We start from the raw sequence: 16,146 nt of genomic DNA on the forward strand, positions 1-16,146 counted from the left end.
TTTTCACCCCAAAAGCAATCCCCTGGCTTTGTCCCCCATACCCAAACAAGGGCGAGGACCCTTCCCTGGGTCCTGGCCCCTCACTCCAAGACCTCCTGACCTTCTGCACTGGCCCCTGACTTGCTCTTTCCAATCAAAGCTTGCTTTCATTTCTCTGGTATTCCCCCTTCTTGCCGTAGAGATGTACAGTCTTTTTTGACCCTTTTGTCAGTTTCTCTTACTCTTCTTCACACGGTCAACCACAGAGCTCAGCTCTCTCGACCTGAACGATCTCCCCAAACACCTGAGCAATTCTTTCATCTCTTCCAACCTGCTCAAGCCCCCCTGTGCTCTAATCCCCCAGAGGGCTGCCCTTCCCCCTCTCCCACCAGGACGCCTGCAGGGGTCTCCTGGTTGGCTCTCCACTCCGACCCCTTGTCCACCACCTTCTTTTCTAATATATTATGTTCGGACCATATCATTCAGTCTTCAAATCCTTCAGTAGCTCCCACTTGCCTGGGGAATCCTGTCTGCCTCCCTAGTGTGACAAAGTCCTGCTGGGTGTGGGCATACCCCCTGAGCTGCTTCCCTCACTGGCTCCCTCCACCCTGGACTCCTGTCCGTTGCCTGGATAGGTCAGTGTTGTCGAGGGAGAGCCTTGGCCGGACACCCTATTGTGAGACTGGATGTAGGAGTTTGCTAGGGCTGCTGTAACAAAGTACCACAGACCAGGTGGCTTAAACAACAGAGAGATTATTTTGTCATCGTTCTGGAGGCCAGAAGTCCTAGATCGACGTGTCAGCAGGGACCCTTCATTTGAAGACCCTTCATTTGAAGACCATTTGAAGTCCAGGCCTGTCTCCTGCGCTTGTGGATGGCCATCTTTTTCCTGTGTCTTCACATCCTCTTCCCTCTCAATGGGTCTGTGTCCAAATTCCCTCTTCCTATAAGGACGCCAGTCAGTTTGGATTAGGGTCCACCCAAAGACCTCATTTTAACTTAATTACTTCTTTAAAAAAATTTTTTTTTAATGTTTTTATTTATTTTTGAGAGAGAGAGAGAGAGAGCATGAGCAGGGGAGGGGCAGAGAGAGGGGGAGACACAGAATCCGAAGCAGGCTCCAGGCTCTGAGCTGTCACACAGAGCCCGACATGGGGCTCGAACTCACAAACCGCTAGATCATGACCTGAGTCGAAGTCGGACGCTTAACCGACTGACCCTCCCAGGCGCCCCTAACTTAATTATCTCTTTAAAGACCTGATCTCCAAATAGGATTTCGACATATGCATTTTAGCGGGGAGGCAATCTAATTCATAACACCAAAGATCCCAGGAAATAATTATTTTCTCAGGGAAAGAAGATGGAAATAACGGGCAATGAGCATGGTTTATTGTCCTTAAACAAGGCACTGCAGGGAGCTGCGTGTTCCTTCCCAGAAGGCAGATTACTAATTTGGAACAAGAGAAAAACATCAGATAAATTTGCAAAACTTCTTGTGAATATTCCTTCTGATCCTAGGTAATACACATTTTGCTTTTTAAGAAATAATTTTTTGAACGGGTATTATAGTCACTTGCTTCAAAACCCAGAGTCACACAAGGGGTAAAAGATGATCCTTCCTCCCATGTCACTCTTCTTTCCCAGAGGCACTTCATGCTTCCTGTATCAGGAGTGGTCCTCTGTACATAGAAAAACGTGCACATTGACACATTTCTCATCATCTCTTTTTTGTACACAGATGATAGCATTCATGCACTTGTTCTGCACTTGGCTTTTCCCATATGACAGTGGATTCTGTAGATTGGTCCAGAGCTGGGACACCTGGGTGACTCAGTCAGTTAAGCATCTGACTCTTGGTTTCAGCTCAGGTCACGATCTCATGGTTCATAGGTTCCAGCCCCACACTGGGCTCTGCACTGACAGTGCAGAGCCTTCTTGGAATTCTCTCACTCTCTCCCTCTCTCTCTGCCCCTCTCCTGCTTGCACTCTCTGTCTCAAAAATAAGTACATAAACTTAAAAAAAAAAAAAAAGATTGGTTCAGGACTATTATATTTGCTTTTCCATATCCACTTTGTATTTGGATGTATCGTATGCTGCAACAAAATGTTCCAGGCCCATCTTGTGATCTTCCCTCCCCAGCTCTGAATCAGCCATTTCTCCAAGGACTCCTCGTTCCTTTTAGTGGCAAACGATATTTTAAAAGTCAAGATCTTGGGGAATCTGAGGGGCTCAGTTGGTTAAGCATCTGACTCTTGATTTCGGCTCAGGCCATGGTCTCATGGTTAGTGGGTTCGAGCCCCATATTGGGCTGTGAGCCGACAGCGTGCAGCCTGCTTAGGATTCTCTCTCCCCTCTCCCTGCTCCTCCCCTACTCTCAAAATAAATAAACTTAAAAAAATAAATAAATAAAAGCCACGATCTGAACTCTAGGTATGCTCTCTGTAGTCGAAGTGTCACTGCTCCCAAGCCCTCTGGGGACAGCTAGGGAATATCTGTGTGTATGTGTACATGTGAACATGCACTGTGTGTATTTATTTCTGCATCTATTTGAGTAGACGGTATATCATGGGTCCCCACCAATACCTCCAATCTGACACAGCTGGGTTGGTTATTTTGTTTCCCTTTCTGATTTTGTAACTCTGCTCCCACTTACCGGCTTCAGAAAGGACTTGTTCAGTAATAGGAGGGACGAGGAACTGCATTATAATGTGATGGTTGTTGCCAAATTGCCCTGCAAAAAGAATGTACCCATTTACACCCCCACCAGATATTTTTAAGCTTTTTCTTTTGCCGGTATCATAGGTGGAAAATACTATTTCTGATGTTTTAACATGTATTACTTTTATATGATAGCTTGCTCATTTTTGAATGTTTCTTTTTTTTTAAATTAATTTATTTGAGAGGTTGGGGAGGGGCAGGAGAGAGGCAGAGAGAGAATCCCAAACAGGCTCTGTGCTGTCAGTACAGAGCATGATGCCGGGCTTGATCCCATGAAGCGTGAGATCGTGACCTGAGCCAAAATCAAGAGTCAGATGCTTAACCCTCTGAGCCACCCAGGTGTCCCCACTTTTGAATGTTTCTAATGACAAATCAAGAAACTTGGCAAGAGTGTTGTAGTTGGATGTAACTACTGTCCTTCCACTTCTGCCCTAAAGAAAACAATAGAAGGGGTAAAAAACCAGAAAACCAAAAAACACCTCTCGGCTTTGGAATTGATGCCTGGTCGTTGCTGGCAGAAACTTGGTTGCAAGCAGTGGGTGTCCCTTCTGTCGCCATCCCAAAGAGCAAGTGCATTGGCCCTGCGTTGGAAACTTGAATTGGTCATTTCTGAAGACTCCCCTTGCTGGCAGGGGCCAGGAGCTGGTGGATTGTGACAGAAAATCTGCTATGCTCTGTTTTTGTTCAGGATAGACTCTGGAACAGAAAGTCTCTAGATACTTGTCTCTGGGTGTGCTGAAATTTCTTTCTTGTGATTAAAATAATTAAAGTTTAGTCAATCCAAAGAAGAAAGGCATTTCTTATTTTGGTAGATCTTTTTTTTTTTTTTAACGTTTATTTATTTTTGAGAGAGAGAGAGAGAGACAGACAGAGCATGAGCAGGGGAAGGACAGAGAGAGAGAGAGGGAGACACAGAATCTGAAGCAGGCTCCAGTCTCTGAGCTGTCAGCACAGCCTGATGTGGGGCTCGAACCCACGAACCATGAGCTCATGACCTGAGCTGAAGTCAGACGCTCAACCGACTGAGCCCCCCAGGCACCCCTTATTTTGGCAGATCTTTGGTATTAGGTTGAAATTGCCCATAGCTGACCTTTTTTATTAACCTGCAAAAACAACAGCTTTGGATGATTCTAATTTTATATGCTGATATTTTGATGTATGGCCTAACAAGTCCCCTTCCCACTTGCTTCCTTACCTGTGTTGTCGAAACATAATCCATCCTTCATGATGTAAAGTGAATGGCACCTTCCCTGGGAATCTTCGCTCATCCCGAGAAATGAACTCTTCCTCCCTCCTCACTACTCAGGCACTGTGCTGGTGCTCCATTAGACTTTTTAAATGAAGTTTTAGGTAGCTGTTTAGTCTCTTTCTCCCTATTAGTCTGCAAGCTATTTGAGGACAAAGGCTGAGTCTTGCTCATTTTTGTGCCCCTGGAATCTAGTACCAGGCTTTGTATTAAGTAGATCCTAAAAAAAAAAAAAAAAAAAGTTTAATTTTGTTTTTAACGTTTATTTAATTTTGAGAGAGAGAGAGAGAGAGAAAGCATGAGCGGGGGAGGGGCAGAGAGCGAGGGAGACCCAGAATCCCAAGCAGGCTCCAGGCTCTGAGCTGTCAGTACAGAGCCCCATGTGGGGCTCGAACCCATGAGCAGCGAGATCATGACCTGAGCCAAAGTTGGACGCTCAACCGAATGAGCCACCCAGGCGCCCGCCCCCCCCCCCCCCCGCCCAATTTTATTAAACAAATGAACAAATGATTGGAACATGAGTGAGGACAGTCTTCCATCCCGCAGACAGGTCACACTAAAAGTCCCTACAAGTGTTTGGAACCCGGATGCTCAAGGGCTTTGGGACCACCCCAGAAGCCACAGCAGCCCTCATGCTTGGTAGTTGTGTTGAGCCATAATCCTTCCATCACACACCCCGATCACCCCCAGATGTTCAGCCCTGGCCCCCCAGGATTAACCTGCGAACAAGCCTTTGCTGGAGGACGGGTTACTTGCTCCTCCAGGGAGGCTGTGGGTGGGGAAGTCCATATTTGCCAAGCCCTCTGCAGTGCCCTGCCAAATGGAGAATCATCTACTACCCCGGGCTCAGGAATAGGTCAAGCTGCCCCACATGGGCTGCACAGGACATTCCTTTGTTGTGAAATTTTCTGGGTCCCCTGGGGCATCATGGGAAATCTGAAATGCCAAATAGCTGTTCACCTCTTGGCATGGGATGGGACGGTCCCTAAGCCCTGCCATGTTCCTCTACCACTAGGGAGCTTAGGAGAGTGACCTATGTATGTATATCTATCATCTATGTGTCTATCTATCATCTATCAATCATCTATCTATCATGCATTATTTAGAGGGGAAATCACAGTTTTGACTTCATCTCAAACATGGACATCTTGGACGCCAAACCTGCACAATTTTCAAGGTCTTCTATGTCTTGTTATAAAGAGTAGGCAAACCATACTTTAACTTCAGGAATAATGACACAAGTGTAAATCAAAACAATGCCATTTTCTTTCAATTGGCATATTTTTTTTTCAACGTTTATTTATTTATTTATTTATTGGGACAGAGAGAGACAGAGCATGAACGGGGGAGGGGCAGAGAGAGAGGGAGACACAGAATCGGAAACAGGCTCCAGGCTCCGAGCCATCAGCCCAGAGCCCGACGCGGGGCTCGAACTCACGCACCGCGAGATCGTGACCTGGCTGAAGTCGGACGCTTAACCGACTGCGCCACCCAGGCGCCCCTCAATTGGCACATTTTTTAAAATGATAATCCCCCATGCTAGCAGGGCTGTGGGAAAACACACACTGCCAATGAGAGTATAATTTGGAATAACTTTCTCGGTGGGCAATTTGAGATATAGCAAAAGCCACTAAAATGTGGATTTCTTTTGATCTAGCATTCCATTTCCAGTAGTTTATCTCAAGGAAATAATTTAAAATACTATCAAACCCTTGGTTATTAGAATTTTTTAAAAAGTTTTGGTAATCCAAATGTCTAAATTACCAATAGGATGGAAAACTGCAACCATTAAAAATTATGTAGATGGATGTTTTATGAGATTAAAGTAGACTGTGAAGATTAAGAAATCAAAATACTATTTGAAAATGATCTTCTTAGGGGTGCCTGGGGGGCTCAGTCGGTTAAGGGTCTGCCTTCAGCTCAGGTCATGATCTCACGGTTCGTGGGTTCAAACCCTGCACTGAGCTCTGTGCTCACAGTACGGAACCTGGAGCCTGCTTCCCCTCTCTCTCTGCCCCTCCCCTAATTGTGCTCTCTCAGTCTCTTAAGGATAAACAAACTTAAAAAATAATTTTTTTAATGATCTTTTTAGGGGCGCCTGGGTGGCTCAGTCGGTTGAGCGTCCAACTTCGGGTCAGGTCACCATCTGGCAGTTTGTGAGTTGGAGCCCCGCGTCAGGCTCTGTGCTGACAGCGCAGAGCCTGCTTCGGATCCTCTGTGTCCGTCCCCTCCTCCACTCTCTCTGCCCCTCCTCTGCCCCCACGATCTCAAAAATAAATAAACATTAAACAGAACATAAAAGTGGTCTTTTTAAAAGAGGAAACTATATTTAGGCATAGAAAAAAGAACCACATTACCAGGAGGTGGTAGGTTTTCTCAATTTTCTGAAGTATGTGTTACTTTCGCATATTTTAAAATACTTCTACGCGATCGGAGAAAGACCTACCTGAGAGGTTACTACTTTTGTCGTTGTCCAGGGCTCTCCGCTTTCCAGACGGGGAGGTGGGGGGTTCAGCAGCAGGGCAGGAAATTCCTTTTCTCTCCTCCCACCACCTTTCCCCACCTGCGGCAACCACTTCAAAGCCAGCCCTCCCCCCAAACCCCCCCCTCAGGCTCTGCAGGTTTTGTGGCTTTTTGCCTTTGTCCTCCCTCATCTGTCTTTTAAGAGAAAGGTAACAACTCCAGGTTGACCCCACGTTGGAAAGTCTCCCTTCCCCAGCATTCCTTACCTGATGGGACACGTTTCTGCCAGTTTTCCAGTGACAAAGAAGGCTTATCTATCAAGGAAATAAGCAGTCTTTCCTCTTCATATATGTTTTTTTTTTCTCGTGGAGGAACAAATCCTGCCGCTTTGTGAACGTATTTATCATGGTCTGCGGAGCTGAAATGCCCCCTCTCCCTACACTGCTGGGCACCTGCCGTTCTTTGACCCTTAGGTCATCTGTTATCCTACTGAAGGGTGTGCCATTTCCCTGCCATGCCATGAAATTAGTTTTTCCTCTGCCTGAAGCTCACTGGTTGGAACAGAGACTGAAAGGCAGAAGGAGGGCAGTAAGGGCCTTGGGAGGCAGGCAGTGTCAGATGGGTTGGGAATGGGACAATGGGACAGGGAGGGGAACACTTCAGCAGAACTACCTGGGTTTGAATTCAATCCTGACCCCACCTTGGGCAAGTTAATCCACCTCTTTATGCCTCGGTTTCATTATATGTGGCCTGGAGCTCTGAGCGATAAGGGCACCTGCCTCGTAGAGCCGCTCTGTGGCCCTGGGGGTACACACACCGAGTGCGTAGAACTCTGCCAGGTACGCAGTGAGCAAGTATTAGCTGTTACCACCATTACTTTCAAAAGCTGGCAAAGCGCTCTTCCCTTCACCTCCTTACAACTAATGGCAGTGATGTTTGTGCGGACCCTACTGAGGACTGGGGTGGAGACTTGGCACAGATGCTCCTAAAACGTTTTCCCGACACTTTTAAGTATTAGAGAAACACATCCTGACCGTTACCCCAGGACAACGTTGAGAGCAGCCTGATCTAAAAAAAAAAAAAAAAAAAAGTGGCCTGATTTTCTATCCCACAGTGCCCTGCTCTTCCCTCTTCTCACGCCCTTACCACCTTTTGTGATTGTTCACTGTTGGCCTCTCCTACCAGGCAATGACGTCTCCACCTCTGTGTGCTCTGCCCTCTGGTCTTGAGATCTCCATCATTCCCCACCCCAGACCGTGTCTTCTGCTTCTCCACCTCAGGGAAGGGGATGGCTAGCTGCTCAAGGTGCCTTCCTCCCAAGACCGACTTCTTAAGTGGTCTCCAGGTAAAGTACATTTTATCCCCCTGAACAGTCTTAAGCGACGGGGAGAGCGTCCTCCCAGAAAAGTGGAGCTTACTACATCATTCTGTTACTTAACACTGTCCAAGTGCTTCCGGCTACCCTGAAGATGAAGTCAAACTTCTCCACTCCTTGCTTGGAGGGCCTCCAGGACCCAGCTCCCGCTGCCCTCTCCTGCCCTGTGCTGAGCCACTGTCCCCCCAGCCCTGTGCCCCTTTTTTTTCCTTCCTCCACTGAATGTGCCTTCTGCTGCCTTGGCGTCCACGCATGTGTGGTGTCCCGCCCTTTAGCCTGGCGGTACGGCCCTTCCCATCACAGCTTCTTTGCCCTTCCATCCAAAAGATGCTTCCTGTGCCCCACCCAGCGTGGCTTCCCTGATCAGCACTGCACGCTGTGGGGACGGCCCGCCCTCCCAGGGCAGTAATTGTGCCCGGGTCCCAAAGGCAGGGGCCTGCTCGCTGCTGAGTCCCAGTGCAGCACAGGGACTGGCACACTGAGAACGCCTAAGACCGGTAGTGTGTTTCCACTCCGGTTTGGGGCCTCTCCCCGATACCGTCCGCCTCTCCCTGTCCTGTCTTCTCTTGCTAGGCAGCCCCTCCCCAGAGCTGGTGCTTCACCACTTCAGGAACTCCTGCCACCTAGGCTTTTCCTGCTCGAGGGTTTCTATGAAAACTTCCTGGAAGGATCACATCGCTCACAACTGCCTTCATAAGAACCTTTTTAATTATTATTTAGAAATGCAGTTATATACATAGAACAATTAAAATTAAATTAAACTTTGTACAAATATTAAAATACTATCTTCACACCCACCGCAATGTACAGGATACCAAAAAATATATAAAATAAAATAAAGCAAACCCAAACTGATTGAGGGACATCCTGCACAGAGTCAATGATGCATGTGTCATTTGAAACCATCATCTAGGAGTACCATTCTACAAAGGATTCCACAGTGGTGTGAAAAGAAGCCAGGGCGGGGTGTGGTAGGCCGCCATGCAACCCGCGTCCATCTCTCCTCCGGCCTGGCAATCTGAGTGCTGTGCCCCTCCGTTCCCTCCAGCCAGCTCTGCTGCCAGACAGAGGGCTCAACCTCGGGGTTTCCATTCAAGATTCTTCTAGGTTTTCAACTGGAAATTAAGAGCGGCAGCTTCCCAGCAAAGCTGAGCCTGTTGCCGTTCCCTGTTCAGGGAATCAGCTACTCTACCACTCAGTCTGTGCTTCGGCCAAGCAAAGTCTAGTTCAGCCCCTCCCCGGGCCCCAGCAAAGACTGGCCCTACGTTGAGAGCCGGGAGTCCCAGAAGCCCTCGGCCTCACTGTCCTCACAAGCACACAGGGACTTAAGCCTGTGTAGCACTTCCCTTCCGGGCCCTTTATTCTCTTTCAGGAGGAAAGAAAGGCAAGGATGTAGAAGTGTTTGCAGCATATCCCATTCTCTATGTGAGGATATCCCTGTGAACGGAGGAGACACTGCCATGTGGCCAGAACTGGGAGGGAGGGGAAAGGCCGAATGCCTGTGGATCCCTATGCCAGCACTAAAGAAGCAGGAAAAGTCTACCTTTGTCTGTCTTGCCATCAGGCTTCTCCACAGAACTTTAAAGCTGGCGGGGGGGGGGGGGGGGAGGGAGAGGAGGGGGAGGATGAATGGAGAAGACAACATTAGCTTAAGTTCTGTTTGCAAATGGAGTGTTAGTAGAATGCACACTGAAGTGCCTTATAAAGCCAAAAGAACTCACAAAGTGGCTGGGACTCAGTCCATTTCACAGTTCACACCAGTGAGATGGGAACACGGCACACAACATTCAGAAATGGCAAAAGAGAGAGCCTATCTGCTAAACTAAGGCATTGAAAGGGACGGAAACCTTAAGTGATTTTCACCACATACTGGCCCTTGAAAGTCGCTGGCAAGTCAGCAGGATAGAAAACCACTGAGTCAGCTCATGTGTGCAAAAAGACACTTTTAGTCCTTTGGTGCTGGCTACCCTCCTGGACAAGCCCTCTGCTGGACTCCCCTAGAGGTGAGCCCGGGAAAGCCAGGGCCGTGGTTTTCCCACCTGCTCTGGGATCCTTTGGCAGCCTCCTGCCCAACAGCCTGCCACCTGCCACTGCCCTGGTCTCTCAGCCAGGCCCCACTTCAAGGCAGCTGTGGAGTCCCTAATCCCTTGAAAGGGACAAACCCCAGAAGCTCTAGAAACAGCAGCACCTGGCTGATGGCTAAGAAACTGCTTCAGAGAAGAGAACTGCGAGAGAAGAAGCCAGCAAGGATGTCAGCTGCAACGGGAGGCCTGGATCCTCCCCCGACAGGCCCCGGGAGGTGGGAGGTGGGAGGTGGGAGGTGGGAGCTGGGCCTCAGCAAAGCCAGGGACAGAGGGGACGGGAGAGAGGTGGCAAGGGTGTGTGTATGCTAGGTTCCCATTTATCCAGACTTTCTTTCCTACCAGGTAGTCAAGTCTGGGCTTGTGATCCGCAGGACAGTGTTAATGGTGAGCAAGGTGGAAGAAGGCTTAAGAAAGGCTTTTCATTTTTCATTTTTTCCCCCAAGGGCTAAGTTCGTCACCTACTCGGCTGAATAAACCTCAAATAGCATAATCTCTTAGGGAGGGAAAGATCCAGAGTAATGATATAAAAAAGGGTAAGATCTTCCATTTTTAAAAATATTCTAGACTAGAATTCAGGCTGCAGGCTCAACAGTGAGACTTTGGATTCCGCCCCCAACCCCCGCCCCCCATCGCCATTTGTCCCTGCTGTCTTTTCTGGAGGAAGACAGGGCACCCCTGTGGGTAAAGGAGGCAACTAGGGTCTGTAGGGACCCTACCCTCCAGATGGGCCCCGTGCCAGCAACCGCTGACAGGCACATCTCCGGAAATGGCCTCTTTGGAGGCAAGGGCAGGCCCCCTGGTCTGCAGCATGTCCCTCAGAGGCTTCTGTGTTCCAGCACCTTCACCAACCTGCTCTGTATGGAAACACGCCAGCCAGGGCTCTGCGCACAGCACGTGAGGGCTCCTGGGTGGGGAAGGGGGGAGGTGTGGGGTTGCCCGCAGGCCCAGAAGGCACTGCCCTTACCCTGAGCGAAGGAAGACTACAGTGGCGCCAGGAGGCCGGGAGCGGGCAGGTGGTAAAGTGCGTGTTGAGAGTGGCGCGGGAGGCTGAGAGGAGGCCATTCCTCTTAATCTTCGCGGCCAACCACGCCTGGAGCTACCCTGTTAGGTCAGGTACTGAAAATAGACTGGGTTCTTTACTGTTTTCACCATCCCAAACAGAGCGGCTGGGGAGCAGCAGAGGTACAGGTGGGCTCAGCTACAAGTCTCCCAGCCCCAGCGCTTCAAAAACAAAACAGAAACATTCTTTAATGCCACGTCTTTTGAGGATGACAGTAGCCTGGCTGAGCTCTGCCACCCCAGCCCTGGTCAGCATTCACACGTGGCAGAGCGAGAGCCCCCAGCAGGAGCATCTGGGAGCACCGAGCCCACCCGCTCCGACTCCAGGACCCGGAGCCAGGCTGCTTCGCAAGCATTCACCTGCTGCAGACCAGCAAGGGGGATGTACAGGAGTGTCGGCCCCTCCCCCAGGTGCCAGGGACTCGCTGGTGGGCTGGCGTGTGGAAGGGTGGCAGGGGGGCCAAGGGAGAGAGCAGGGACTCGCTGGTGGGCTGGCGTGTGGAAGGGTGGCAGGGGAAACACAAGCAGGGAAAGCAGCAGTGCAGCAAGCAGCAGCACGCTTCCTGGGCACAGTTACTAAGGCACGTGACTGTGGTGACGAGGACCCTCAGGACCGGGGCTGGAGCTGCCTGCAGCTGCCTGGGGACTCGGTCTGTGCCTCTCAGGCTCCCTTCCGTCACCACGAACCCAGAACGGGGCAACGTGCCCCAAATGCCACTGGCCACACAGACCTTCCGTGGCACCTCAGCAACTCTCCCATCCCAGCGATGATTCACCTCGGGCCCCTGTGGGCAGCAAGGAAGCTGGGGCTGCCAAGGACCAAACCCAGGAGGCAGCAGGCCACTTCCCCTCACACTCCAGTGAAACAGAAAAGACCAAGGCCAGGAAGGCCGGTGCTAGAAGTAGGAAGTGAGAATTTGCATATTAGGAAGACAATCACCCATCAGCCACCTTCCTTCCCTCCCTCAGGATCTTCTCAACGCTTCTCAGAAACTCAACAGGGCCAGGGGCCAGAACCTCTGAGCGGGACACCTGGGTGCTGGGATAGCTTTGGCGTGATTTTCCACATCCTCCAACCTCAGCCAAAGAAATGTGCCACGGGTGTCAACCCAGGGCAGGCCCGGGCACCCACATCCTTGCCCTAATTAGAGCCACTTTTGGATCTGCTCCTGCTAAGGGCAGTGGTGCCAGCCCTTAAAGGTGACAGGCCAGACCCAGACCCAGGCCTGGCCCTCTGTGTGCCGGAGGGCAGCAGTGCAGCCACCAAGGCTTGTAGGACAGCAACAAGCCTGCATGACAGGGAAACCGAATGGGCTGGGTGGGGGAAGGCACGAGTAAACACAGCGGCTCTCAGGCCCACACAGGCTGGTGGGGTCTGCCGCCAAAGAGCTGGCTGGAGGGGACCCGGAGGGCTCAGGGAAAGGAAGAGTTCAGTCCAGCACATTCAAATGTCTCCGACACAGATGGGAAGGCTGGAGTAGGCAAAATGCCAGCTCCTCCAGCTGTCCAGCGGGCAGATGGTGAGAATCATCTTGAGTTTCCAGCAAGGTGGGCCTGGAGGCCCTCAGAGATACAGAGATACACAGATACACAGGTGGCAGCTCAGGTATCCGGGTAGGGTGGCTGGAGTATGGCGTACTCAAACCCACAGGGAGAGGGAAGAGGGGCAGAGAGGACCGTTGCAGAGAGGAGAGGCCCGTGGCAGCACTCATGCTTCTTTCAACAGCGGGATATCTGCAGGAAGACAAGGAAGGAAAGCACAGTGGTTACCCTGCTGGGTCTCTCTGCAGCACGTCTGATCCCACTGCATGCTTCCCATGCAGGCCCTGGTCTGAAGAAACAAAATGCTTCACTCATACCTTCTAGAGGAGTCTACACCCTTCGCCCCTTCTTTAGGCCTTCCTTGCTCATCTCTCCCCCTACCTGTGTGATAAACTCTGAATGTTTAGTATTCAAACCCCCTCTGGTCCCACCACCTTGAATCTCCTGTCTGCCTTGATTCTGCTGGTCTAGTTGCTTCTCTTTCTACCTTTAATCTCACCCTATGAGGCTGCTGAGCCCTGCTTAGGTCCTACCTCCTCCTTAGAGCCAATCACCAGCTGTGTGATACCGAATAACTCACTTCCTTCCCTGGGTCTCGGGTCTCCTTTTATGTCCATCGGGTTACATGGATGCTTCATGGTCCTGATTTCCTACGGTGCTGTCAGCCTCAGACAGCACAGGCAGTCTGCAATGACCGATGTATCTTGTTTTCTGTGCCCCTCACACTGACACAGACCCTACAACTCCTGGTTCCATATTTCTTGAATATAGGCCCGATCTTCCCAAGACAATCCATGCAGGCAGACAGCATGTTTCAAATTACTTTCTATCACCTCAGAAATCTAACTGGCACCAGACACAAGATAGGTTCTCAAAAATGTTTGTTCAATAAATGGAACAAAGCAAGGTACTGAGGAGAAGAAGGGAGAGGAGCAAGCACCATCAGGGCTCCTTAGCAAAGATAAGGGCTGAGAAGTACACTTGGGACCTGTGTCAATACATACAGACACACAGGGGCGCCTGGGTGGTTCAGTCGGTTAAGCGTCCGACTTCAGCTCAGGTCATGATCTTGTGGTTCATTGTTTCAAGTCCCAAGTCGGGCTCTGTTGACAGCTCAGAGCCTGGAGCCTGCTTCAGATTCTGTGTCTCCCCCTCTCTCTGCCCCTTCCCTGCTCACGCTCTGTCTCTCACTATCTCAAAAATAAACATTAAAAAAAACTTTTTTTAAAATGTACAGACACATAACATGCATAGCTGGCTGTCCATTGGGTCACTGGCTTCCACCTTTAAACGCAGGTCAATTAGGTAATGGCCCCTTCCCAGCTCTATATCCCACCAAGAGGAAAGAAGGCATGCTGTTGATTCAGGAAACTCCTAAATATGATCTGCATTCAAGAATTTCCAACTTCTCTGCTTTCAGATACTCTCAAACTCAGACATTAATGGCACCCAGGACCTCCAGGGCACATACGTCTTCCTCACTGGTTTTCGGAGGGGCTTGGTAAGTGCAGAAACCTACTGTCAAAAGGGAAACCTCTAGGTTTAGCCTGCATCCTGAAAAGCACTGGGGTTTCATATAAAGATATTTTTTAAAGTGACAGAGTCAATCCCGATATCCAATTCTCCAGGCCCCAGAAGAGGCAGGTAGGTCAGGAGTTGGCAATTTCCTTCTATGGCTGGCTTGCCACCAAGAACCCAGAGTCACCTGAGAGGTAGCATGGCACTGTGGGGTTATAAACACGGGCTCTAATCCCAGCTCAGCTACTACCAATGGGCAAGTGACACCTTCTCTGGCCTTAGTATCCTGATCCGTAAAATAGGGATGGTAATAGTATCTACTTCTCAGGATCGCTGTGAGGTTTAACTGACACAGTGCAAGAAAACCAACTAGCACAGGACTTGCATAGTCCTGTTGAAAATGAAACTGCTGAATCCCGGGCAAGAAAGACTGGCTCCAGTTTTCTCTGTAACATGACCCCATACCTCTTTGTCACTCCTGTCCTTTCAGGAACATAAAAATTATCACAAGAGAACAGACCCTACTCCCGCCTCCAGCCAGCTGTCCTCTCTTTGATTTAGCACAGGCCTGTGACCACAAATAGTTTTGGAAACTCTAAACTACGAAGATTCACAGACAACAGTCAAAAGTCTCCTACACAGAGCCCAAAGCCCTGCCGGGAACTGAGGGTGAGGCCTTATTCTGCAGGCTAATCCCCCAGGTATTATCTTCCTTTGCCTCCAAATACCCAATTATGAGAGAGGCTCACAGTCCCTCCTCACTCCCAGCAAGGCCCCCGAGCAGCTCATAATTCACAATCAGTGCAGACCACCTACCATCTGTGTAGTCCTCCGATGTGAGGGATAAAAGGCTTTGTATGTCACTGTTCTCTGAATCTGGGGCTTCTTTGTATGCCACTCGGCTGTTCCCTGAGCCGGCCACCCAGGAAGAGGTGGTTGCCTGATGCACCATCACAGTCTCTGAGCCCTGAGAGCCCCAGGCTTCACATAGTCCAGACTGGCCCGGGGCCTCCTCCTCTCCGCCTGCAGAGGAACAGGCCCCCTGGTCCTGCAACTGCTGCTCCCTTGGTCCGTTCCTCCCACTGGGCCCAGACCCTTCTGAGAGCACGATCTGCACTCTGGGGTCAGCAGGAGGCACACAGTGACCGGAACTGCCGTATACAGCTTCCTCGTAGGACGGTAGTGCAACCTGGACTCCATCCACCATGATGGAAACCTGGTCGCCAGATACCCCCTGGTCGCGCCTGCATCCAGAAGAGAAAAAGACAAAGGAAGAATGAAAATACACAAAGAAATAGATACCAACAACGACACCAACAATGCCAACCAGTTATGAGCACTTACAACGTGCCAGGCACAGCACTAAGCGCTTTATCCCACTGAACCCGCAGGTGAGCCCTTTCAGGTACGGATTCACCAAGAATGCAGATGAGGCTTAGAGAAGTCAAGTACCCTGCCCAGTCACACAGCTGGTGCGGGAAGAAGCTGGGATGTGAATCCAGTTCCTGGGCTCTTACCCTCTGGGTACCCAGGCACCCAGCCCTCTCATATGGTGTAAAAACTAGGAACCTAGAGACGTAGAAATAAAGCCAGTATGCAGCACAGGGAGGACAGGAAAGTAAGAGAGTAATGCTTGCACATATCTGTGAGTATAGTGTCTGAACGCTTTAAGTGGGCACACTGTGTGGTGTGTGAATTAAATTTCCATGCAGCAGTGGTTAAAAAAAGGAGAGGGAAAAGAAGCATTGTGGTCTTGGGACGCCGGAGTCAAATGTGAAGAATTCTATTCCTGTGACTCAGCTACTGTACTTGCCCTTTATTTTATTCAATTTTTTTAAAGTGTATTTATTTTGAGAGAGACAGAGACAACGTGTGGGGGGGGGAGGGGCAGAGAGAGGGAGAGAGAGAATCTCAAGCCGGCTCCACACCACCAGAGTGGAGCCCGATGTGGGGCTCGAACCCACGAACCGTGAGATTATGACCTGAGCTGAAACCAAGTGCTGGACGCTTAACCGACTGAGTCACCCAGGTGCCCTGCTTGCCTTTTTACCTTTAACTTAAAAAAATTATATGTGAATTACAACATACACACACACACAAAATAGAAAAATATACAGCTTACTGTTTTATCCCAAAGGTACTGCCCCTACCGAGGTCAAGA

General features: G+C 50.0%; 1 protein-coding gene across 3 annotated transcripts in view; it reads right to left on the minus strand.

Annotated features, from left to right (window-relative positions):
* Window positions 1–7,803: 7,803 nt before the first annotated feature.
* SUSD6 (sushi domain containing 6) overlaps window positions 7,804–16,146 on the minus strand; it is a 98,947-nt gene continuing 90,604 nt past the window's right edge. For all 3 annotated transcript variants that reach the window (XM_047079435.1, XM_047079432.1, XM_047079433.1), the window contains 2 exons: window positions 14,802–15,229; window positions 7,804–12,659 (listed from right to left, as the gene is read on the minus strand). In XM_047079435.1, coding sequence (XP_046935391.1) covers window positions 12,634–12,659; window positions 14,802–15,229 — 454 coding nt within the window. In that variant the 3' untranslated portion in view covers window positions 7,804–12,633. The remainder of the gene's footprint in view (window positions 12,660–14,801; window positions 15,230–16,146) is intronic.

Source organism: Lynx rufus, unplaced genomic scaffold (genome assembly GCF_022079265.1).
Source record: "Lynx rufus isolate CCGP_SWC_20201006 ecotype Redwood Valley unplaced genomic scaffold, mLynRuf1.p SCAF_17, whole genome shotgun sequence".
NCBI classification, from domain to species: Eukaryota; Metazoa; Chordata; class Mammalia; order Carnivora; family Felidae; genus Lynx; species Lynx rufus.